The sequence below is a fragment of the Mus caroli genome, chromosome 12, assembly GCF_900094665.2.
Source record: "Mus caroli chromosome 12, CAROLI_EIJ_v1.1, whole genome shotgun sequence".
In the NCBI taxonomy this organism is placed as follows: Eukaryota; Metazoa; Chordata; class Mammalia; order Rodentia; family Muridae; genus Mus; species Mus caroli.
Window position 1 is genome coordinate 95,090,475 of NC_034581.1, and position 22,174 is coordinate 95,112,648.

General features: G+C 46.6%; 1 protein-coding gene across 6 annotated transcripts in view; it reads right to left on the reverse strand.

The window, feature by feature from the left end:
• Window positions 1-22,174, reverse strand: part of Ttc7b (tetratricopeptide repeat domain 7B) — a 215,049-nt gene that overhangs the window by 170,097 nt on the left and 22,778 nt on the right. For all 6 annotated transcript variants that reach the window (XM_021179207.1, XM_029484578.1, XM_029484576.1 and 3 more), the window contains exon 3: window positions 17,895-18,063. In XM_021179207.1, coding sequence (XP_021034866.1) covers window positions 17,895-18,063 — 169 coding nt within the window. The remainder of the gene's footprint in view (window positions 1-17,894; window positions 18,064-22,174) is intronic.

A 22,174-nucleotide genomic window follows, 5' to 3' on the forward strand; every position in this document is an offset into this window, starting at 1 on the left:
TACATGTGTACACACACAGGCACACACAGACACACACACCCTCAGAAGTGCAGTCAATCCTGGATTGACATTTACCTGCTAGAGTAAACACTTTCAGTGACTACTTCCTCTCACTCTGTAATTCTGCAAGCAAATGAGATGCTAATTCAACCTGAGATACTCATGAAATGAGAGCTTGCAATTTGAATTTATGCTTTTAAAGACTCCATTTAATAACCATATATCAACAGGTATTTAACATATAGCAATAATAACAGGTGTTGAAAGCTATGTGCCAATTATCTGGGAACTTCATGACAGAAGACTTAGGCCTGGAGCTGTTAAGTTACTCACCTAAGATGATGCAAAAGGGGCAGAGCTGGGATCCAGCCAGCCAGTCTGATTCCACAACTGTAGTTTTCTGGCACTACATTACACCCTGTAATGTCACTATGCATTAGCCTACAGCAATAATAGCCAAGAATGTGGGCTGTGAAGCTAGGTTCCTTTGCTCATTGCACATGGCTGAATGCTAAATGAGAGCCAGAGGCAGAGAGATTGCCATGGGTTCAAGTCCAGCCTGGTGTACAGAGTGAGATCCAGGACAGCCAGGGCTATACATAGAAACCTTGTCCTGAAAAAAAGAAAGACAGACAGACAGACAGACAGACAGAAAGGAAAGGAAAGGAAAGCAAAGCAAAGCAAAGCAATGCTAACCGATGTGATGAAGACAGTGCCTGGCACATGCTAAGTTCTTAAAAGCAAATACGTGGGCCGGGCAGTGGTGGCGCATGCCTTTAATCCCAGCACTTAGGAGGCAGAGGCAGGCGGATTTCTGAGTTCGAGGCCAGCCTGGTCTACAAAGTGAGTTCCAGGACAGCCAAGGCTACACAGAAAAACCCTGTCTCAAGAGAAAAAAAAAAAAAAAAAAAAAAAGCAAATACATAAATGAACAAGCCTCATGCTTATTACTTTATCATTATTGCCTTTAGGTAACAGTAGCTGGAGAGACTCCAACTGGGAGAATTATATGAATCTTCTCTGATTTTATCTATTTTTAAACAACAGCTTTACTGAGATACTGCCCAAACACTACTAAATTATTACAGTGTATAACTCAGTAGAACATGGCCAGCTAACTCCAGAACCTTCCCATCACTCCAGAAAGAAGCTCCCTCTGCAGCCCCTTCCCTCAGACCCTGGAGACCACTCGTGCACTTTCTGCCTTGATGGACTGGCTGTTTCTAGGCAGTCCATAAAACAGAGTCGTATGAGATGTGATCTTCTGGTCCTGGCTCGATTAAATAAAACGTTTCCAAGGTTAACAGTTAGTTAGCAAGTATTCAAACTTTCTTGCTTTTTAAATTGAAGAAGTACACAGACATAAGATTAACCATTCACAAGCTGCACTTGGTACAATATTGTAAGGGTACTACTATTTATTTTTAAAACCTTATTTCTTTTGATTGGCAAATAATATTCCACTAGGAAGAAATGCTCCATTGTTTTAAATCCATTAATAGATTGCTGAATTTTGGAGGTTTCCCACTTCTTGCATAGCTGGGGAGTCTGTACAAGCCTTCCTGCCCTGCCTCTCGTAAGAACCTATGCTTGAGTTTGCTTGGCTACACTGCAAGGCAGGAACTAGTGAATCATGTTGGGCAACTCTTTTCTGTTGTAACATTTTAAAGCTCTGTTTGAAGAAAAAAATCACACCTACCTAACTATAATCTTCTAGGAGAAATACTGAAGTAAAAGGGGCGGGGGTGGGCTCTGAGTAGACATCTGGCTATGAACCCTGGCTTCTTAGCACGAGTGCCTGTGAGTCAGGAGCATGCTGTCGAACACCCTGGAGCCTTTCTCCTTGTCACGAAAACGTGCAGAGTGACATGTGCTGGTGACAGTGACAGGGCCTGGCATTCAGAAACACTGAACAAATAGTCACCACCTTCACTAGCATCTTCCTAGTACCAATGACAATTCAATTCCTTTTTCTTAAGGGGATATCTAAAAATACAGGAAAGTCTCAAGCAGAAAGCAACCATCATTCCCATGCCAGCCCCTCAGAGTTAATCCCCATTAGCGAACCACCTCAGACCCTGATCCCAAGTGTGATGTCTTGTCACTGTGGCCTTGCCTCATTTGCTCCCCGAGAAGAGAAGATGTATCACACTAGGTCACTCTGAAGTATAAAATGGAACCTCTGCCCATCGATCTACAGCAAGGGTGACAGTGACCAGGGGACACAAGCAACTGTCCTTGCCTCACTGCATGAGACCACAGGGAGCAGCAACTAGATGTGGTGCCCTAGCTGGGATGGACTTCTCAGAACAGCCACTTGGAAAAAAGGAAGGAGCTAGTCTTCAAGTAATGTTAAACAAACAAACAAACAAACAAACAAACAAACCAGTCAGCAGCAAATGTGACAGACACAGTGTCTCTGAAGAACTCGGGACAGGGGCAGGTAAGACGGCCAAAGCCTGGAAACCTGAGCTTGATCCCGGGAGTCTCTGCGGTGGGAGGAGGGAACAGACTCCTGTAAACTGCCCTCTGACCTCCACACTCTACGTGCATACACAAAGATACTAAATAAACAAACATATGTAAATTTTAAAGTTTTAAAAGATAATTCAGAATAGACACCTCTGCAGACCTTCACTTAAAACTGTCTTAAAGCCGTCTATGGACTCTTTGAATTCCTACTGCCTCCAAAAGGAAAACCAATGAAAGAGAAGTCTACCAACACAGACAACATAAAATATGAATGTGGGTCAACAGCAGTAAAAGGACTTGTGCTCTTCTTAACAGCATCTAAATATAAACAGGCAGCCCTGGCCAGCAACCTGAGCTGCGAGGCCCACTCCATACGGCATGCAGCCTCCTGCCACAGCACAATCACAGCCTCTAGAGTAGAAAGGGTGGGAAGCTCAAAGGAGATGTACAGTTTGCTAGCAGCTCTCCACGTCATCAAGGCCAGACAGCATACCCCTACCCCCACCCAACCCACACACAAGTTCTGTGCCACCATAGCAGAATCGGCACACAGGAGCTCGGCAGTGACCTACTTCTGACATCCATCCCTACCACACATGGACTTCTCTAGAAAACCACTTGCCCCCTCACCATCCAAAGGGATCTCGGAGCTTCAAATGCAGAAAGCAGCTTCTCAAAGAAACACAATGAGGCTTTTCTGGTCTCCTGCACTCTTTCTAGACACAGGGAAACATAAGCACAGGGGAGTTGAGGCTGTGTCTGGGGTCTCACAGGGTATCAGCCACTGATTCCTGAGCTTTCTACTTCAGTAGCTTCTTGGGACACAAACCCCAAAAGATCAGAGAACTGTCTTGTTCTACAGCTCACCTAAAAGGTCATGTTCATTTGTAAACACGCAATTGCTAAAGCTTAAGACAAGATTCTGTTGCTTCAAAGAACCCATCAAGAAACCCCGGCGCTTTCACATGGGCATCCTTACTACCACGGACCTTCACCCAGGAGGATACAGGGCACGATCCCCGCTAACGCTCTCATGTTTTCTTTCCCTTTTCAAAGGTCCCTGTGTAAACTCAGTCTCTGCTAAAGCTGTCCCAGGCATTCATGACAGGCTGATAAGCCTGAGTGTGACCCAGCTGAACAACTACAGGCTGGGGAGCTTCCTCCTAGAGAGTACGGGGCATTCCTGGACCCTCCTCACTATAGTTCCAGTTTAACAGAGAAACCCAGGCAGCTCAATTTTCTCCATGCATCTCTGAACTCCCGTTTAATAACCCAATGACCTCAGTCTCCGAACACTAAGTCAGCCTGCCTTGGGGCAGGGTAGGAACTATAAGGTATTAAGACACAAATGGCAAGCAGATAATTTTTTTTCAAGTTGATTGGTACTTATCAGCTTTTTTGCTGGGTCTGAAAATATGTTATTGATCACAATTTTAAGAACTAGGCATGTCTTTAAAGTCCAGAGTCAAAAACTATTATTGTCTTATAAACTATTGGACATGTTTAAAACTCTTTTTTTTTCTTTTCTTTTCTTTTTAATTAGGTATTTTCTTCATTTACATTTCAAATGCTATCCCAAAAGNCCCCCCCCCCCAGTCCCATTTCTTGGCCCTGGTGTTCCCCTGTACTGAGGTATATATATTTAAGTAAGGTATGCGATGCACCTGGAAAGGAGCAATTGCGCATGCGCTACAGTGGTTCCTGTCTGAGTCTTGACGAGGCTCCTGCGACCCCTGGTGGCAGTTGCCCACCTACTGCAGAACGACCTCTGACCCCTGCAAAAAGTCGTGATCCTGACAGATGTGGCCCTAAGCCACAGCTTTTGGTTTATCATCTTGCTATATAATTCTGGGTTCTAGATTTTTAAAACCTGTCCAGAACTCCAAAGTGTCCCAGATATGCTTAAACAAAAAAGTCTGAGGGCTGGCTGCACTGTTTAGTAAAGGCTGTCTGTCCACAACCTCCTGCAGAGTCTACACTGGTTCTAAGAGCTGCTGTTCAAAGGACCTCAACACAACCAGGATCAACCTCTGTCACTAAGGGTGTGCAGTCTCACGGTGACACAACCGTGAAGAGGTGGAGTGATGGATCTGCCCACCAGCTCTCTTAAATGGGGTAGCCATGCTTGTCTCTAGGGTAGCAAGGATCAAGGGGAATAAGGGCCAAGTGGTTAGGACATGTTTAGGGCACCTTGCAAGCTGCAATCATCACCAATAATTTAGTACTACATCCCAGAACCCAGCATTCAGTAGTCCCTACATACCCTGAGGCCTCTCTGCACAGAAGCTGCCACCTCTCATGGGCACTGGGCAAGGCACAGGGCAGGGACATCCAGCCAAAGTGGGGCTTCCTGCTCCTCCTGCTCTGCGCTCTCCCCAGCCCACTGTGGACAGCTACACCCTATGCCACACTGCAACACCTCGCTTTCCACAGAACAGTCTGTGCTCTGCTCCCGCCCCCAAGAGAGCTCTGAGCTTTCCAAATATGGGTGTGTGTGTTTTCTTCTTCATTTCCAACGCATCATGAATATCTGGGGGAAGAAAATGAGCACTAGACATGGTTTGGCAGCCACAGCAGACTAGGAGGGGTTGTGACCAAGCAAGGCTTGCACCTGGAATCCAATTAGTCAAAACACAAGAGCCAGGCCAGGTGATAGCCCAAATGAGACTTGGTGCAAGTCCAGGCCCCTAGGAGATTCTAGGAGGAACCCGACTGCCACAGTGTAAGAGCTAACTGCATTACGAAGGCTCTTTAGCCAGACAGATGGGAGGCAGTCCATAGACCTGGAGGTGAGGGTCAGTAGGAAAGGAACTACAGACAAGATTATGTGCTTCAAAGCATGCCCTGGACCACATCTATATTCATCTAAATAGGCAGGATTTCAGACACACTGAAAATCCCTCACTTCTGATTTAACAACCAGTGTCTATCCGAGAAGAGTTTATGACCAGTTGTGTACCCGGCATGCCAGGGCAAAGCTAACAAACGGTCTCATGCGGGTAGGGTAGCCTGTGAGGCAGCTCCACCCCTGTTCTGTACACGGAAGCAAGGCAAGCAGCGTGGACATGGCACAGCTTCACTGCCCAGCCTAGACCATGTGCCCGTGTAATCGCTAATCCCATGAATTAATTAATTAATGATGCAGTTATGGAAAGGCAAGTGGCAGAAGGGAAACGATTAAACCAAAGCAGAGTGCCAACCTAGACTGTGTGGGACCAGTGGGAGGAGGGTGCGTCTGCATGCAACAACAGTGTCACTGAGGGTGAAAGTCCCATGTCACTCAGACCCCTCTCTCCTGAGATCAGAGCTAAGGGACAAGAGAACAGCAATGAGCTGGAAGAAGACAGAGCCAGTTAGGGAGTGGGCCTGGAGGAGGTGGGGCAGGTGGGCGGGGGTAGGACACAGCAGGATATGGGGCCAGCCTGGCCATCTGGGAGCCGCCAGCCACAACTCTGGAAGGAAAAAAATAAGTGTGCCTACATTCAGCAGAAAACTCACTGAGAACCCAAGCTCTGAGCACAGGGACACTTGTACTCTACTGTGGATTTTTAATTTGAGCTTGACTTGAGCTGACACTCAGGTCTCTGTCTAGCTCCTGCCTTCATCATACGTGAACATCACCTGCCGCAAAAGGAAACACACAGAGGGGAAGTCCCATGTTCCTCGGACCCCTCTCTCCTGAGACCAGAGCTCCACTGAGCACCCTACTTCCAGATAACCCTGTCACCCCTGGGAGCATCAAATCAGTCCTTGCTCTCCTCCTGCACTGTGGCTCTCCACAGCGAGCTCCAGTCACCCCACCTTATATACCAAGAAGCCTTTAATTCTGACCAATAAGCCAGGACCCTAGAGATCCTTTTAGGCTGAGCAGACTCCCAGGTGATCAGAACTCCTCACTTCAGCTCCAGCCCCATAGGTTCCTTAAGGTCCAGGGAAGCCTCCTCACGTGGCTGAGCTCAGCTGCGTCAGGCGTTCCTGTCTAGTGGGCTGGAACTACCTTCACTCGTCCCACACACACTTGCCTCGCTAGCCCCTTACACACAGCGTGTCCCCACTGCCTGCCACTCCCCTTTCAAACACCTCCCGGTTCTGACATGTCTGCCCTGGCCTTGGTGCAGCCCTCTACTTGGAATCTAGGCCTTGGCTGTACCACTGGTATCAGGCGGGACCAATGAGAACAGAGGAAGCATGCTAGTTTTTGAAATGAAAGGGATGTGATGTTTGGAACTGTCTGCATAAGAGATGAAAGATTAAGAAGAAAAGCAACATGGCTACCCACCCACCCCGGAATCTAGCACCAGCAGGAAGCTGCTGCCATCCCAAAAGCTGGAAAGGCCAGAGAGAGGAGGTGGAGTTGAAAGGGCCCAGAAGCTGGGGTGGTTATGTGGGAGTTAAACAGAGAGGGACACTTCATTTGTCAGGAGCTGGACATACTGTGACTTTTCTCTCATCCTACCGGATGTCTTCCAGCAGTGCCTTCTGGTGGCCAAAGCCAGGCGCAAGGCAGCTGATTGGCCCTGAGAAAGTGCAGCCTGCAGAAGAGAGCCTCTGAGAGGCAGGACACAGAGGAAGGAGGAGCCCAGGGGGTCGCTCACAGCCTCCCACAAGCCTCCTTCCCTGCAGTCTTTAATCCCTTCCTATCCAGTCTTGTTTAATTCCTTCCTAGCTTCTCTTTGCCCTGTGCAGAAAGATCATTCTTACTTATCCATTCATTCAAGCCTAGCTTCATCCTTAAACCTTGCCAATAGGTGGCAGGTTCCTGGCAAGAGAAGATGCAGAATTTGTCCACTAGACTGACACTGTCAATCAACTGCATGCACAGTAAGGGCTGTCAATCAATCAACTGCATGCCTAGTAAGGGCTGTCAATCAACTGCATGCACAGTAAGGGCTGTCTGCTTTGACTATGATGCACACTGAGTCTGCTTTAAAACATGGGCAAAACACTGTTCAAATTATCACTGAAGGATGAAATGCTGAGGATCTGCAAAGCTATCAATCCTGAAACTGGAACCAGCTAAAAACAGCCAAGATTGTCTGTCCCTATAGACTAGCTCAGAGGTCCATTGTAAAGATGCCCTAGCTGGATATCTGGTGCCATACAGCCAGATGATGCATAGCTTTAACTCCTCCTACTCAGGAGGCAGAGGCAGGAGGACTGAGCACTCAAGGCAAGTTTGGGCAACAGAGAGAAACTGTCTCCAAAAGGAAGTCAAACCAAAGGAAAAAAAACCACCACAACAGACACCAATATGGCAGCAGACACCATACACAGAGCTGTGAAGAGCAGGAGAGGCTGTTAAAGCCTAAGGTAACAGAGTAACAAGAGACTGAGTTAGCAATCAAAAACCCAAAGAAACCCCCAGGTGCACGTGGATGTCTAAGTAGTGCCAAAAAACCAAAGTGGAGAGAACACTTCTCAAATTCATCTTCTGACATCAGTCTTCATGACAATGTCAAGCCTTCCCATGGAAACCACAGGTGTCCTGTATGCACACAGCTATAGAAAGCCTCAACAAGATTAACACCCCAAACCCAGCTACACAGGAAATGATTAGACACCATGACCAAATGGGATGGATCCCAGGAACACAAGACTGAGCTAACATACGCAAACCAACATACTAAAAGGATGAGGCACACCAATTACAGGACCTTCACATCGGAGGGGAACAAGTACCCTGTGTTCTCTAGCACACATGAGTGATTTTTAGAAATCCAACAAACTAGAAACAGAAGAATACTTTTTGGAGTTGGTAGAGGTTATAAAAGAAAACTCAATAACCCAAACTTGATCATAACATTCCCCGACCACAAGGATGCGTGCTCCTCTCACTTCCATTCGCCACCATTAATGAGGACATAAGGAAGCACCAGCTGTGCAGATGTGCATCGCAAAGACACAAAGGAAGAAATAAAACCATCTGCATTTGCAGATGTTATAATATTATATGGAAAACGCTAAAAACATACCTTTAAAAACCCTTCCAGGCTAACGGAGTCCATTTGGGTTGTGGAAAATGAAGCAACACAAGGAAACCAGCTGCATGCCAATGGCGCTTAACAATCTCATATGAGACCAGGAAACAAGCCTACTCAGAGTAACACTTAAAAGAACTGAATACTTAGAATAAAACGTTTAAATGGACATACGTATCCAAAAAAAAAAAAAAAAAAAACCTAGACAAGGGCTGGAAAGATGGCTTAGTGGTTGAGAGCACTGACTGCTCTTCCAGAGGTCCTGAGTTCAATTCCCAGCAACCACATGGTGGCTCACAACCATTTGTAATGGGATCTGACGCCCTCTTCTGGTGTGTCTGAAGACAGTGACAGTGTACTCACATATATAAAATAAATAAATCATTTAAAAAAAAAACCTAGACAATATTTTTAAATGAAAGAAGGCATTCATGTCCATGGATCAGAAGATGACAATACCACCCAAATCACCTACAGATTCAACAGTGCCCCGATCAAAATTTCCCTGCCCTAATTTACAATCTCACCTAAAATTTACATGGAAATACAAGGACTCTAAAGAGCTGAGACAATCTTGAGAAGGAAAAGCCCATCTGATGACTTTGCAAGTTCAAAGCGCACTACAAGAACACAGGGATAATGACCTTGCAGTACAAAGGATAGATTCAGTGGCCAAGGGAGTCCAGAGATGAGCAATCCCATTTATATTCAACAATAAGGATAGTACGACAATTTAGTGGAAAAAGAATTGTCTCCTTAACAAATGGTTCTAGAATAACAGGAACTCCACAAAGGAATAAATTTGTACCTTGCCTTCATAAAAACAAATAAAAATTAACTCATAATGGAGTTGTGAGACCTAAGTCTACCAGTTAACATCACAAAGCTTTTATACAATACACTAAAGGAATAAGTCTTGTCTGGGTTGATTAGGCAATGGTTTCCAGATAGGAAACCAAGAAAAAAAACTTCAGCTTTTGTATTTCAAGGGGCATTGCTGGAGGAAAAACAAAACCATTACTGTTCCCCTGCTATAGAAGCACAGTAATGAAATGGTTCCTAATAGCCTGTTGTTACGCCCACAGAGCAGAGAACCACCCAGCCCTCATCAGTCAGAGGAGCTTCTTGCCGTGTGTGGGAGTTAACATGGAGACCCACAACTGGAGGACGTGCAGAAGGTGAGAGCCTTTGGACCATTTAGCCCTACAGGGGAAATCCATCAAACTCATCGTCTCAAGGCTCAGGGATCTGAGCAGAAGCTGCCGGGACAGTGTCATCCAGACACAAGGTCAGGTCTGATGCACAGGGGTGTGGCACACACAAGACCTGCACATGGTGAAACTAGACAGAATCCACCATGGAGGAGAGGGAGAGAACACAAAAATCTCACTCCTATTTGCAACTGGTAGCTGCCGGGTGCAGGCAACATCAGTTTCCTTCAGTGAGGTGGAAGTGGGTGCATTAGCCGTGCCTAAGGGCAGGCCTCACGCTCAGGGGTAGCTGGCTAACACAAAATGGAATCCATGGCTTGGTCTGGTTTTTAAGTGAAAGAAAGGATATGAAGTTGTGTGGGTAGGGGTGAGGATCCGGGAGAAGTTAGGAGAGGTGAAAGGCTATAATTAAAGCATAATTACATCTTTTTTTAAAGGAAAGAAAGTTAAAGATAGCACAGACTGAGATGAAATATTTACAGGCCACACGTTGGCAAAATGATCTATAGCTAAAATGTAAACAAACAAAAACTACTGCAGCTCAGTAGAAAAAAAGGAGCAAATGACCTCAATAGGTCTCTCTTTGAAGAGACACAATAAACGGCAAAAGTGTGACAACTGCTCAGTGTCATCCTCCACTGGGGAGACACAGACGAAAATTAGAGTGGATATGGATAGTTTCACATAACAGTCATGTCAGAAGGAGACGGAGGGGTGGCTCAGTGGTCAAGAGTGCATGGTGCTCTTACAGAGGACCATGTCTGATTCCAGAACACTCATCAGTTGGCCCACAGCCTCCCAGAACTCCAGTTCCCGAGGATCTGACGCCCTCTTGTGGCTTCTGTGGGGACTGCACTCCCTCACATGTACAATTCACACTCAGACACATACATCTGCCCATAATTTAAAACTAGATTAAAAATGTTTAAATGACAGATACTAACAAATGTTGACAAGGATCTGAAGGAAACAGGACTCTGCACCTTTGGAAAAGAGTTTTTGGTTCCTCAAAAGGAAGGGTAAGCGCAGAGTCACCCCATAACCCGTAACACTAGCATGTACTTTCTAGTAGTTACACAGGCATATGGAAATACATGCTCACCCCACATCTGTGCACAGCTACGTACAGCAGCATCATTTCAGCCATTAAAAAATGATATTCACACTCGAACATCTAAGAGCCTTGAAAGCATGCTAAGTGAAAGAAGTCAGACTCAAAAACTTATTATAACCATAATTTATGTAAGATTTCTGGAATAGAGAAATCTATAGAGAAAGAATGCATAGCAGTTAACGGAGTGTTGAGTGGGCTGGACCCTGGGAGGCAATTGCTAGCTAATGAGTATAAGCGTCTTCTGACAGGTGAAACATTTCCTAAAATCAACTGCTGATGGTTACACAACTCCAAATATACTAAAAACTGCTGCAATACATACTTTAATGGTTAGATTTTTATGGTGAAACATGTGAATTATGTATCAATAAATTTGTTAGGAACAAACAAACAATTGGGCCATCAAGATACGTCCCAGTGGGTAAAGGTGCTTGCACACAGTCCTGACAACCTGTGTTCAACCCCAGACTCCACTGATGTCAGGAGAGGATCGACTTCTGAGTTGTCCTATAACCTCCACGTGCACACACGTAAACACACATATGCACACTCACAGACACACACAAACTGTTTTCTAAGCTATACACAGAGTATTCTGAAAAGATGATAGAACAGAAGTAGGTCTTTCAACTTAGGCAATGTGGCACAGGCATGATTTGTCTGTTACACGATGCTGGCCACATGGAGGAGGCTAGGCACTCACACTGAAGGAAGACAGGTACACACAGCACACACAGCACACACAGGCACACACAGCACACACAGGCACACACAGCACACACAGGCACACACAGCACACACAGGCACACATAGCACACACAGGCACACACAGCACACACAGGCACACACAGCACACACAGGCACACACAGCACACACAGGCACACACAACACACACAGGCACACAGGCCTTGCTGGTCAGCTTTCGTTGCTGGGGCACACGCCTGAGAAACCAACTTAAAGGGTGGAAGGTTTCTTGCAGTCACAGACACAGAGGTTCGCTCAGGATCACCTGGCTCCATTATGTGGCCGGTTCTGAGCTATGACACTGTGGTGGAGAGGGTACAGTGGCTGAGCTGCAGGGGCGGAGACAAGGTGGATCATTAGAGAGCATTCCCCAAGTTAGCCCACTTCCCATTATCTCCCAACAGAGCTCCACCAGCTGGGGCCCAAGCCTTCAACACATGCACGAGCCCAGGAGGACACTTCATATTCAAATCTGAACACAAATCTTGCTATTCTACACAACAATCTAGAAATCCTTCTCCTTTGACACAGACTCTCTATTTCTGGGAACTTTGTGATGGGAACCATGAGGAACCAACACAAAGGCCAGGCTATGAGGGTGCACCTGACTTAGGGATAATGGTGAGACGCTAAAACATGAGACAAGTCCAAAGTAGAAGACTAAGTGACACCTTGCCCACACAAGGAAAGAAACTTGGGTAGCTCCTCAAAACTGCAGAAATCATTTATTGTTAGGAAAGGTGTTCAAGAACTCTCACAAGGTGGAAATATACAAGTCATGGGCAAGAGTATGTAATACAATTTCATTCTTATAGAAAAACCCAAACTCAGGAATGGCAAGTGTACGGGGGATCTGGGAGGACACACAGTAGATTGCCGATGCTATGCTTCTCGATGTGTCTTCACACTGGATAGATGATACACACACTCTTTATTTACACTGTGGGCAAGGGTCAAGAAATCAACCCCAGGGAGAGCTGGCAGGACTCCTGGCCCCTGTTAGACCTTTAACCCAGCAGGGAAGCATGCAAGAGAGCAAAGCCTACATGCTCTGTGATATAAAGATGCAGAGAGTGAGGGGGCAGCCATCGGAGTCACCTGCTGTTCTGTCCCTGACCTTGGGCACACTACATAAAGACCCTTTGCTTAACCTGCATTTCTATGTTTCAAAGCATCTTCTCGTTGTCTCTTTTGATGTTCTCCATACTTTCATAGGGGAAAAACCATGAGAGTCAGATTAAATGTCTTACAAGTCACAGAACAGAATCAGAACTAAACAGTTGAATGTCTGCCATCAGGGTCTTATGCACACTACAGGGTCACACAGATTCTGGACTCCATGAGCCTCGTCTAGAGTCTCAGGTCTGTATTGGCCAGACCCCTCAGCTTCTTTGCAGGAAGTGACAACCCTATAATACCAGAGAGTTCCTACACAAGTGTATTCCCACAGGTCTGTCACCCTCCTCACTGCTCCAAAGTTCTTTATAAAGGCCAATCCAAGGGAGCTGTGACTGTTGCAAAGTTTCTGCGAACAGACTGACACTGGATCTCTGTCCAAACCCTGAGGTCAGACAGATGTAGCTTTCCTCGAGAACCCTCTGCACACGCACAACACCTCCTCCATTCTTCCAGACTGCTCTTGCCTGGGAACCCTGTTTCTTCAGTGTTTACTTACTAGACAGGTCTGTCTGAAGACCATAGTGACCCTGTCACAGAGCAGCCACCTGGCCCCTTCCTGTTTTGCCTATCAGGGCTGCCTCAATGAAGAAAGGGAATAGACGGCTCTGAATCTATTTGAGGACTCTTGCTCAGAAGAGTCCCTACTGTGGATGTCTATCAAGGGCATTTGCCCTTCCCCCGATTCCCAAGTGAGCTACCCCTCTTCTTTACAGGCTGTGCTCATTGTGGTTGCAATGTACGTATCATAGGTAACTGGATCAAGGATGGGAGTGCAATCCTGCCAGCGCCAGCGAGACTTACTGAAGACCTTTAAGCAACAAACCCAAGAAAAATAGAACCTAGATGCTTCACTCATCCCAAACTAACAGGACCCAGGAGGAGGGTGGGCCACCAGAGAATCAGAGAGAAAGGATCCAAGTCTATTCTGCGTAACACAGAGGTTTACTTGGGTTTGGCATCCTTTCATCTAAAGAAGTTTTGGTAGAACTTCAAAGGAGTCTTCAAGCCTGAGCTGAGGTCAGTGTGTCCATACACTGCTGTCCTGTGTATGTCCAAGGCAGGAGCTGTGACCCCGAGTCCAGGGAGTCTGTGCAATGCAGCATTAGTTGCCGGCTTTGAGAGCATCAAGAAGCCCATCCATTCCTAAGAAAATCAGGGCAACTGCCTGGGGATAGTATTCCAGGAGGGAAAAGTAAGCTTTGAAAGGAAATTCACTCCCTAAGACACACTGTTGGGGTGTCATCTCTTCCTGACATATGGAGCTGTTAAAGTTTGCCCTAAGGAGAAAGGGTGAATGCACTTTGATTGCTTTGTTTTCTTTTGAATTGAGTGAGAGGAAAATCCTAATTAAAGATACATGTTTCCTTGGTGGTCTCAATGTGTCATCTTTTTAGAGCATGGTAATGTTCACGTCACAACTGCCCACTCTGTAAATTCCCAATTCAATGTGTCTTGAGCATTTTTGGAGAGCATCCATGTGCCCAGAACTAAGGAAAGTGTGGTGGAAAATGAACAATGCCTGATAGGGAATGCCAGTCATGAGTGGACCACCTCCAGGGTGAATGCCAGTCATGAGTGGACCATCTCCAGGGTGAATACCTGTCATGAGTGGACCACCTTCAAGGTGNGGTGAATGCCAGTCATGAGTGGACCATCTCCAGGGTGAATACCTGTCATGAGTGGACCACCTTCAAGGTGAATACCAGTCATGAGTGGACCACCTTCAGGATGAATGCCAGTCATGAGTGGATCATCTCCAGGGTAAATGTCAGTCATGAGTGGACCACCTCCAGGGTGAATGCCAGTCATGAGTGGACCACCTCCAAGTTGAATACCAGTCATGAGTGGACCACCTCCAGTCATCTGCAGATCATCTCCAAAATGTTGACGTTCAAGTCATAACAGTTGTGACTTGAACTTGGCTGGCTCTGTCCTGGGGGGAAGGCCCCTCAAACACAACAATCCAAGAGCTTCTCTCTTCATTGACAGACACTCCGGGTCTGCCTACAGGCTGATCACACTTAATTGAAGTGTGTGGGTGTGTGAAGACACTGTGCTTTCAAGTTGAGACTGGGTAAGGCACATACCTTTTTATAATGTCTTCAGTTTAAAGACTATGGCTTCCAAGCTTTGGGGAACCTGGCAAACTTGTGAAAAACCTGGCCTGAGAGCTCTCCTGACCTCTCTGCAGCCCACTGTGGAGGGCAGATGTCCCAGTTCCTTCTCTCATATGCCACCTTATGAGCAGGCACCTGATGCACAGCGTGGGTGCTCAGGGGAAGGGCGTAGGACTGGTTAGTTTTAAACAGTGAGGCGGGTGGAAAGCGCTGAGACGCTCTGCAAGGGTGAGCACGCTCATAATTAGTAGTCACCTCCTCACTGCTATCCTCTTCACTCACTGCCAAGAAGCAGAGAGGTCTGTGAACTCTGCAGTCTGGAGAAAGCTAGCTAGCACCACAGGATCAGCCTGGCTCCTGCTTGGTAGGGGATCTCAGAGCTGAGGATCCATCCCAGCAAGGGTCTCCAGCCCAATCCTGATAAAGAGTTGTGTGGGAATGCCTGCCTCTTAAACAGTTCTTGAATTGACTGCACACCCCAAAATGAAAGGCCTTCTGTGGTGAAATCATTAATTCAGGCTTTCCCACGTCAGTCCTGGGCAAACCTAATAAGCCTGAGCATACTCATCCAAGTCCTGAGCCCAGGCAACCCTGCTTCCCTCGCTGCCCTGAGCACTGGGCACCCACTTCCCCTTTCTAAGCAGCTCTTCAGGGCTCATCATCAGATAAGCTGTCCCTTAGAGGTAGCCCTCCAACCTATCCAGGAAGTACCACCAAGAGGCAGCAGTGTGTTCCTGCAAGAAAGCCAGCCTCTCCCTTGCTCCTAACTGGATGCTCCTTAGGTTACCAGAAGAGGCGCATCCACTTGGGGTCAAGTCCAAGGGACACTTCAGAACAAAAGCAAGCAACATTTGCTCCTCTGCCAGATGCTGTGCTGAGTGCTTTCTATGAATCCCACTCCCAACTCATTGCTATTGTCCTCTACAGTGAGGAAACCGAGAGCCAGTGAAAGCATTCCTTCCTTGCCCATAAGCCTTGGAGCAGGATCAACCAAGACCCTATGAATCACACCAGAGATGTCAAACTCAAGAACAGGGAGAAGAGCAGATAAGGGTGCTGCAACGTTCCTTAGCACAGAATGCTTTCTCGTTCTAGGACAGATGCCATGGAACTAAGGTGAAAAGCTTCTCTTCAAAAGATTCTCCTTGCTAAGAGCTGGAGGGTGGTGGAGTTTGCTGTGAGGCTGTGTCTCTTAGTCATGTCAGAAGCCTCACTTACCAAGTCTCACCGACATGCCTGCCTACACACAAGCTGAGCAAGGATGGCTCCGACAGACATGCCAAAGCAGATGGAGAAAAGACCACAAGGCCTCAACCATACACAAAGAACTACAGGAAACTAAGGAATAAATACTGAGAATGGAAGAATAGTGTTCCCCAGGGAGTAGCACACCAACTGGTTATCCAATACCAGATGATTAGCCCTGAAATAGACATACAAGTAACACTATACAGACTGAACAGGTTATATTAGGAATATCTCTATCTATATGTCTATCTGGCTGTCTATCTATGAATCTATCTATCTATCTATCTATCTATCTATCTATCTATCTATCTATCTATCTATCTATGAATATCTAATATAACAACAACCAATGAAAAAAGAGGCCATAATTTGAAAGAGAGCAAGAGGGGTAAATGAGAGAGTTTAGAGGGTGGAAAGAGAAGGGAGAAATGATGGAATTATATTATAATCTTAAAAATAAAAATGTCACAAAAGAAAGGAAGGAAGATGGAATGAAGGGAGGGAAGAAGGAAAGTAGAGAAGGAGGAAGGGAAAGAGAGAGGGAGGGAGCAAGGGAGGGAAGGAGAGAAGGAGAAAGGGAGAGAGAGAGAAGGAAGAGGAAAGAAAAGAGAGAGGAAGGGCTCAGCTGAAAACTGGCAAGCCTGAGTTCCCTGCACCACTTGAGGGAAGACATAGCTCTGCACTCATCTCTGAGGTCAAATCTTGGCTCAAGCTCTTCCTAGCTGAGGACCCTAGGCGAGTTATCTAGCCTTCTGGGCCCCGGTTTCCTCCTCTGTAAGACAGAAAGAGCAATGGTCAGCCTAATAGGGTACTGTGAACACCAAATAAGATTTAAAATTACTTTGTACACTAATTCACAGATTGGCTTCAAAGGACTGTGCCCATTACACAGAGTGCACTGTCAAGAGCAGTGGCATCTTTTCCCATCTGACAGGACATTCTGAATAGGTTGAGTCAGATAGGCTAGGCCACTGGCAACTGAATCTCAGCAGTATGCAGGTGGCCTGCTCCCTGCCCCCGGGCCAGCCACGGTCAGGTGCAATGTGTACCTAGGATGGTGGGAGGGTGGAAGCAGAAGAGAGGCTTCATGCTGCCCGTTTATGAATGCCACAGCCTTGGGAAGTCCAGTTTTGAGTGTCCCTCCATCTGGAAGCATTCCTGGACCTGGCAGCCCAGAGAACCTTCTCCAGCCTCTGAGAAGGCGCTGTGTCCTCAGCCGTTCACATGGGCTTCTTGTCTGGGCTGCCGTAAGAGCATCATTCACTGAATACCGAGTAGGTGCCAGACTCCATACCAAGTGCTTTCTGTACATTATGTGGCCTCCTCCTCACAATCGTATGTATGACATAGATATGGCAGAAGAGGGATCAACAGCTTGGTGTCAGCACAGACAGACAGTACTGCACTCACTGCCTTCCACCCTTCTCCTCATGGAACTACATCCTCTCACACAGACTGAAAGCTGCTTCATGGCAGGGGAGAGCTACACTTTCTTTGTCCCTGGAATGGAGACCCTTCAGAGGACTGTTACAGATGGCTACAGATTAACCAACTGGCCTTAATTAACCCAAATATAACACTAACAAATGAAAATAGGGTCTGCCCGGTGGCAGCCAGGTGGTCATATGAAGTGAGTTCCTATATTCGTTGTGCAGCAACTTAATTACCAAAAACTTCACTGCATACATGGTATAGCATAATGAAACCTAAACAAAATGTAAAAATTATAGAACCAAGGCTCTGAGGAAACAAGATGTTCTAGGCACAAGGGTTAACCAGGCCCTGGGTGGTGGTGGGTGGGTGGGGGTGGTGGAGGGGGAGGGCACTCACCTTTGGTTGCATAGGCTTCAGCAATCATTCGCAACCTGTAGGGAGGCACGGCTGTCAGCGGCAAATCATCAAGGCCCACCCGGGCATAGATGTTCAGGGCTTCCTTATAATCTCCTTCCACGTAAGTCAGTTTGGCCATGACCAGATTGGATTCTTGTAGGAATTCTGACTAGAAGGAAAAAGACAGAAAAAAAATTCCTACAATATTACATGCAATGTTCCCAGGAGTCCTGCCATTGGCTGCAGGACAACTCCACAGAGCCTCTCAGAAAAACTTGCACATGGATACGCGTAGCACTATTAGTCACAATAGCCCCAAAGGTTGAATAACCCCAGCACCAATCAAAACATGAGCTAGCCATAAAGTTATTACTGTCATAATAAGAAAAAAATGAACTACTAATACATGCCACTACATACACAAACACACAAAAACACACCAAGTGAACAAGAAGTCACAAAAGGCCATTTGATGTAGTGACTCCATTGGTCACCCAAGTCCAGAAGTGCTGAATTTGCAGGGTCATCACTGTGAGATTGCACCGAGGCTGGCATCAGGGAATAGGAGTGGGGTGGGGGTGGGGGTGGGGGTGGGGGGACTACTAAGGATTATGGGCTTTTTTTTTTTTTTGAGGTAGTGAAAAACATCTGAGAAGTGCTGGTGGTGATGGTTGCATGACAGCATGAATATATTAAACATGACAGCATGAATATATTAAACATGACATCATGAATATATTAAACACCATCTTTTAACTATACACTTTGAATGGGCGGCTGGCTCAATGAGAAAATAAAACCATACAGCTCCCTACAGACTTGGGCTGGACCAAGGAGGAAGGAAGGCTTCCAGAATAAAGTAAAACATGTGAACACTGGCTCAGAAGAGGGAGATGTGGGACCCCCAACTCGGTGGAGCTACACCCAAGACAGAATCCAAACCACACAAGGCCAAGATTTCCAAAGGCAGGAAGGTCCTTTCCCATGAAGCCCATTGTGCCTGGGAGGCTGAGGTCACGGACCAGGATCCTTTCCTTGACGCTGGGGGCTGTGATGGCTAAGATGGCTACCCCATCTATGTACCAACCTCATCTTCTTCCTGTCGCCACACACCTTATCAGCCAAGAGAGAGGAAGCACCCATCTACCCAGATAAGGGAACATCCACTGTCCTCTTCCAGGCCAAATTTATGTGTACCTAGAAACACATAACCTGTAGCAGTAGCGGACTGGAAGATAAGACACTCCTGCACATCTGAGTAGAGCAGCTGTGCCAGCCATGGTGACCTCCAGGCAATCTCAGAAGGGAGCAAAGGCACCAGGCTGCCTGGAGAAGATGGTAGGGTGAGCAGTGGGGGGCAACGGCAGCCAGCAGAGTCTGGAGTGGCCCAAGGGAGCTGCATCTGGGTAAAAATCCAGAAGACATGGATGGAAGCAGACTTGTGAAGGGAGAAAAGGCTAAGCCCCTGTGTTGGTTTGAATATGCTTGGCCCAGGAAGTGGCACTATTAGGAGGTGTGGCCTTTTTGCAGTAGGTGAAGCCTTGCAGAATGAAGTGTGTCACTGTAGGCGTGAGCTTTAACACCCTCGACATAGCTGCCTGGAAGCCAGTTTTTTTTCCAGTTTGCTTTCAGCTGAAGATGTAGAACTCTCAGCTCCTCCTGCACCATGCCTGCCTGGATGCTGCCATGTTTTTACCTTGATAATGGACTGAACCTCTGAACCTTTAAGCCAGCCCCAGTTAAATGCTGTCCTTATTAAGAGTTGTCTTGGTCATGGTGTCTGTTCACAGCACTAAAACCCTTAGACAGCCCCCCCCCCCCCAACCACAAGAGCACTCCACCATCAGAAAGGCTTCCTACAGAATCCTCTGGCACCTTCCCAGACCTCTGGGACTTGTGTTTAGTGGGGAGAGAGGTCCTGTTTGGGAAGATGACAGGGTTCCTGATGTAGCACTTACTGCCACTGAGCTACACACCTGCAAATGGTGAAACGAGAAACAAGTTTATGCTCCATTTATTTGCCACAAGAAATGCATAGTTTTTTTAAAAGGAAGCTGACCAAAGGCAGAGGGCAGATTGCCTGGAGGACCTTGCTGGCTGAGTCCACCTACAGCACTTGGCTTCCCTGCTATAAGAAGAGCCCAAGGAACAGAGCCACAGCAGTTTTCTTGTCCTCTGACCTCTGGGCCCAGGTCTCTCTTGGCTGCACTGCCGGCTGCTCTGCTCTTTGCATGCCTTGAGGCAGTGGAGACGCTAGATTTATGGCCAAGGAAAGAAGCTGCACTTTAGCCAATGTGAACAGAGAACACATCTAAGCAAAATCTGTGTAGCTCTACAACATTCTTTATAAGTCAGGGGTTAGGTTAAAAAAAACCCAAAAAAACAAAAAATACAGCAACTGGAGAAAAAGTCTTCGGTAGGTGGCAATATATAACAATAATAACAACAACATCATAATAAAGGACACATGCCTAGTGTGTTGTGGTAGAGTTTTAGAGCACTCCCACATTTGAGCCTCAGGACAATCCTGTGAAATAGGAAGTTCAGAGAGGCTAAGGAACGTTCCAAGATCACATGGCTTATACAGCCAGAACTGGAGCTGACTCTGGAATTCTAACATGAAGTCCGACATGTTTAAGTATATTGGGTTGCAGAGGATGGAGAGCAGAGACGGAAATAAATGGCTAACTTTCCCAAGTAAAGGAAAGGAGTTAGAAGAAGAAATAAGCTAGACGTCTCCTCTTAATATGCATTGACAGCGTCATCCCTCCAAGACCCTGGGTCTGCTTGGCTGTCATCATTGCCACCGGGATCCACTGCTCCTCCACCTTCTGCTGCTGACTAACACCCACCAAAGTCACCAGGAGTCCATGGTTAAGAAAAGATGCCAGGTAGCCAACTATACCTTAACTGTGAGCTGAGGGTCCAGCATGGCCCATGGGTTAGTGAGTGAAGACCAGCTTTTAAGGCTCCAACGATCAAGGTAGTCCTTGATCATCTAGGCTTCTTATACGACAATAAAGCCCTTGGGCAGGTCTCCAGAGCCGTGCTGTGATAAACAATAACCATACACAGAGGCTGTTCATTCGGAGAGGCTTCCAGAGCCATGACATAAGAGTACTTGTGCCAACATTATTTAAGACCTGTTGCAACCGAGGAGGCAGCCAGATGACAGAAGAAAGTAGCTCAGAATACAGGCTCATAGCTTCAAGTAGCCAGAAACTGGGAAGGCCCAAAGAGACCATCTCAAAAAGCTCACGCCAAGCCTACAGAAACTGAGAAGGAAAGGGCTTCCCAAGGACACACAGCAAGCTAATAGGAAGCACAACTTTCCAATTTAGAATTAAATATATATGTGTGTGTGTGTGTATATACATATATATATATATATATATATATATGTATGTATGTATGTGTGTGTGTGTAGATAGATAGATAGATAGATGGATAGATAGGAAGGGTGGGTGGATGGATGGATAGATAGATAGATAGATAGATAGATAGATAGATAGATAGATGGATAGATAGGAAGGGTGGGTGGATGGATGGATAGATAGATAGATAGATAGATAGATAGATAGATAGATAGATAGATAGATGGAGAGATAGGAAGGGTGGATGGATAGATAGGTAGATAGATGATAGATAGATAGATAGATAGATAGATACTCAGGATTGGAGAGATTGCTCAGTGGTAAAGATCATTTGTTGCTCCTGTCCAGGACTTGGGTTCGATTCCCAGCACACATAGGGTGTGAACCAACCGGAACTCCAGTTCCAGGGGATCTGATACTCTCCTCTGGCCACTGAAAAAGAAAAGTCTAAAGAATAAGGCATCTCTGGGACTGAGGGTGGAGGTGTACACACAGCACAAAGTCAGGAGGCAGCCAGGAGGATTCTGGGATGGGAAGGGAAAGACTAAGGGAACTTGTCAGCTAAAAGGAAAAAAGCAATCACAGCTCCCAAAGTTCCTCAGAAACTGCTGACCTCAGTGGAAAACACATTCCAGGAAGGACGGAGCATCGGCTGAGCAGGCTGGAGTGGTGGTGCCATGAGCTGGGTCAGAACTAGGACCACCCAGGAGACAGGCCTCTAGGCACACTGTGGGGCTTAGCATCTGGGTATGCCTGTGAGGGAGTAGCTGAGGTGGGGTCTTATGCTGTATAAAAAGGAAAAGGGGACAAGCTGGCTTAGCACAAACACCCCTGTCTTTGTGCTTCCCGACTGTGGATGCACCCAGCCACTTCACGCTCCAGCTGCACTGGCCTCTCTCCGGTTAT